General features: G+C 48.1%; 1 protein-coding gene across 1 annotated transcript in view; it reads left to right on the top strand.

Moving 5' to 3' along the window:
• G6PC (glucose-6-phosphatase, catalytic subunit) overlaps window positions 1-1,707 on the top strand; it is a 15,810-nt gene that overhangs the window by 5,934 nt on the left and 8,169 nt on the right. Inside the window, exon 3 of the mRNA XM_011998757.1 lies at window positions 640-745. Within this exon, the coding sequence (XP_011854147.1) occupies window positions 640-745 (106 nt within the window). The remainder of the gene's footprint in view (window positions 1-639; window positions 746-1,707) is intronic.

Genomic DNA, 1,707 nt, shown 5'->3' with positions numbered 1-1,707 from the left:
CAGCCTAGGAGACAGAGCAAGACCCCATCTCTAAAAAACAAACAAACAAACAAAAAACGGAACCGGTTGCAGGCAGGGTTAGATAGCGTGGTCAGAGTAGGACTCACTGAGAATGTGAGATCTCAGTCAAGTCTTAAAGGATGTGAGGGAGTAAGTTTCTGGCAGAAGAGCTATGAAGGGCTGTCTGGCCAGAGAGGATCACCATGCAAAAGCCCTGAGGTGGGAACGTGCTTGGTGTGTTTAAAGGAAAGCAATGAGGCCAGTGTAGCCAGAAGAGTGTGCAAGGTGAGAAGGAACAGAAGATGTGGAGGGCAGATCAGTTTGTAATTGTACGCCCAGTATACTGATTCTTTGTGTAATCTCCAGACTGCATTTAACTGCAAGAGCAGGGACCCTCTCTGGTTTTGCTCACCATTGTATTCCCAGAGCCTTGCACAATGCTTGGTGCATAGTAGATGGAAATTTGTTAAATAAATGACTTATGGATAACGAATAGATGGGAAGATGCGTGGATGGATTGGGGGTAAACAGATGTATGAATGGGTAGACAGGTGGATAGGGGGATGGCTGGGTAAATGATGCGCTGTCTCCCAGATGAGGACTTTTTCACCTGTACTCATTCTCTTTCCTGCCCTTTAGGGAGCCCCTCTGGCCATGCCATGGGTACAGCAGGTGTATACTATGTGATGGTCACATCTACTCTTTCCATCTTTCGGGGAAAGAAAAAGCCGACCTACAGATTTCGGTAAGAACTCACCACTGGGGTGTAGGTGGTGGAGGGCAGGAGGCGGCTCTCTCTGTAGCTGACACACCACGTGCTCTTCCTCACATACCCCCAGCCCACTCCCACACCTGGGCAGGCACTGATTCAGAGTTGTGGCAGTTTGGATAAGGGTGAAACTCAGAGTCACGGAATGTTTGGGCTGAAAGGGATCCAGTAGTGCAATCCCTTGATTTACAGATAAGGAAACAAGGCCCAACACCATGAAGGGACTTATAAAAATCAGGTAGTGAGGTAGCAGTAGGGCTTAAATAAAAACCCATGTCTGTACCAACCACAGAGTCGCCCACTCAGGTTAAAATAACCAGAGAAACAGAAGATATTCCTATTACAGAGAATTCCGGGTGTGCAGCCACAGTGCAAATCCTTTTTATTTTTGTTTTTGAAACGGGGTCTTGTCTGTCATCCAGGCTGAAGTGCAGTGAAACGGTAACGGCTCGCTGCAACCTCTACCTCGCAGGCTCAAGCGATCCTCCCATCTCAGCCGTCTGAGTAGCTGGGACCACAGGCCACACACCACACCCAGCTCATTTCTCGTATCTTTTTGTAGAGACAGGGTTCTGCAATGTTGCCCAGACTCAGGCTGGTCTTGATCTCAAGCAATTGGCTTGCCTCAGCCTCCTAAAATATTGGGATTACAGGCGTGAGCCATGGTGCCAGCCCATGCAAATCCTTAATTATCAAATAGATAAAACAGGGAGGTTAAAATTCATATGCACAAGGGTTCACCACTTGCCACAGGCATCTTTCTTTTTTTTTTTTTTGAGACGGAGTCTCGCTCTGTCGCCTAGGCTGGAGTGTAGTGGCGTAATCTCGCCCCACTGCAACTTCTGCTTCCTGGGTTCAAGCTATTCTTCTGCCTCAGCCTCTCGAGTAGCTGGGACTACAGGCTCGTGCCACCACACCCGGCTAATTTTTGTATTTTT

This window comes from Mandrillus leucophaeus, unplaced genomic scaffold (assembly GCF_000951045.1).
Source record: "Mandrillus leucophaeus isolate KB7577 unplaced genomic scaffold, Mleu.le_1.0 Scaffold58, whole genome shotgun sequence".
Lineage (NCBI taxonomy): Eukaryota > Metazoa > Chordata > Mammalia > Primates > Cercopithecidae > Mandrillus > Mandrillus leucophaeus.
The sequence above is the reverse complement of the archived record's forward strand: the minus strand, read 5'-3'. Positions and strand labels throughout refer to the sequence as shown.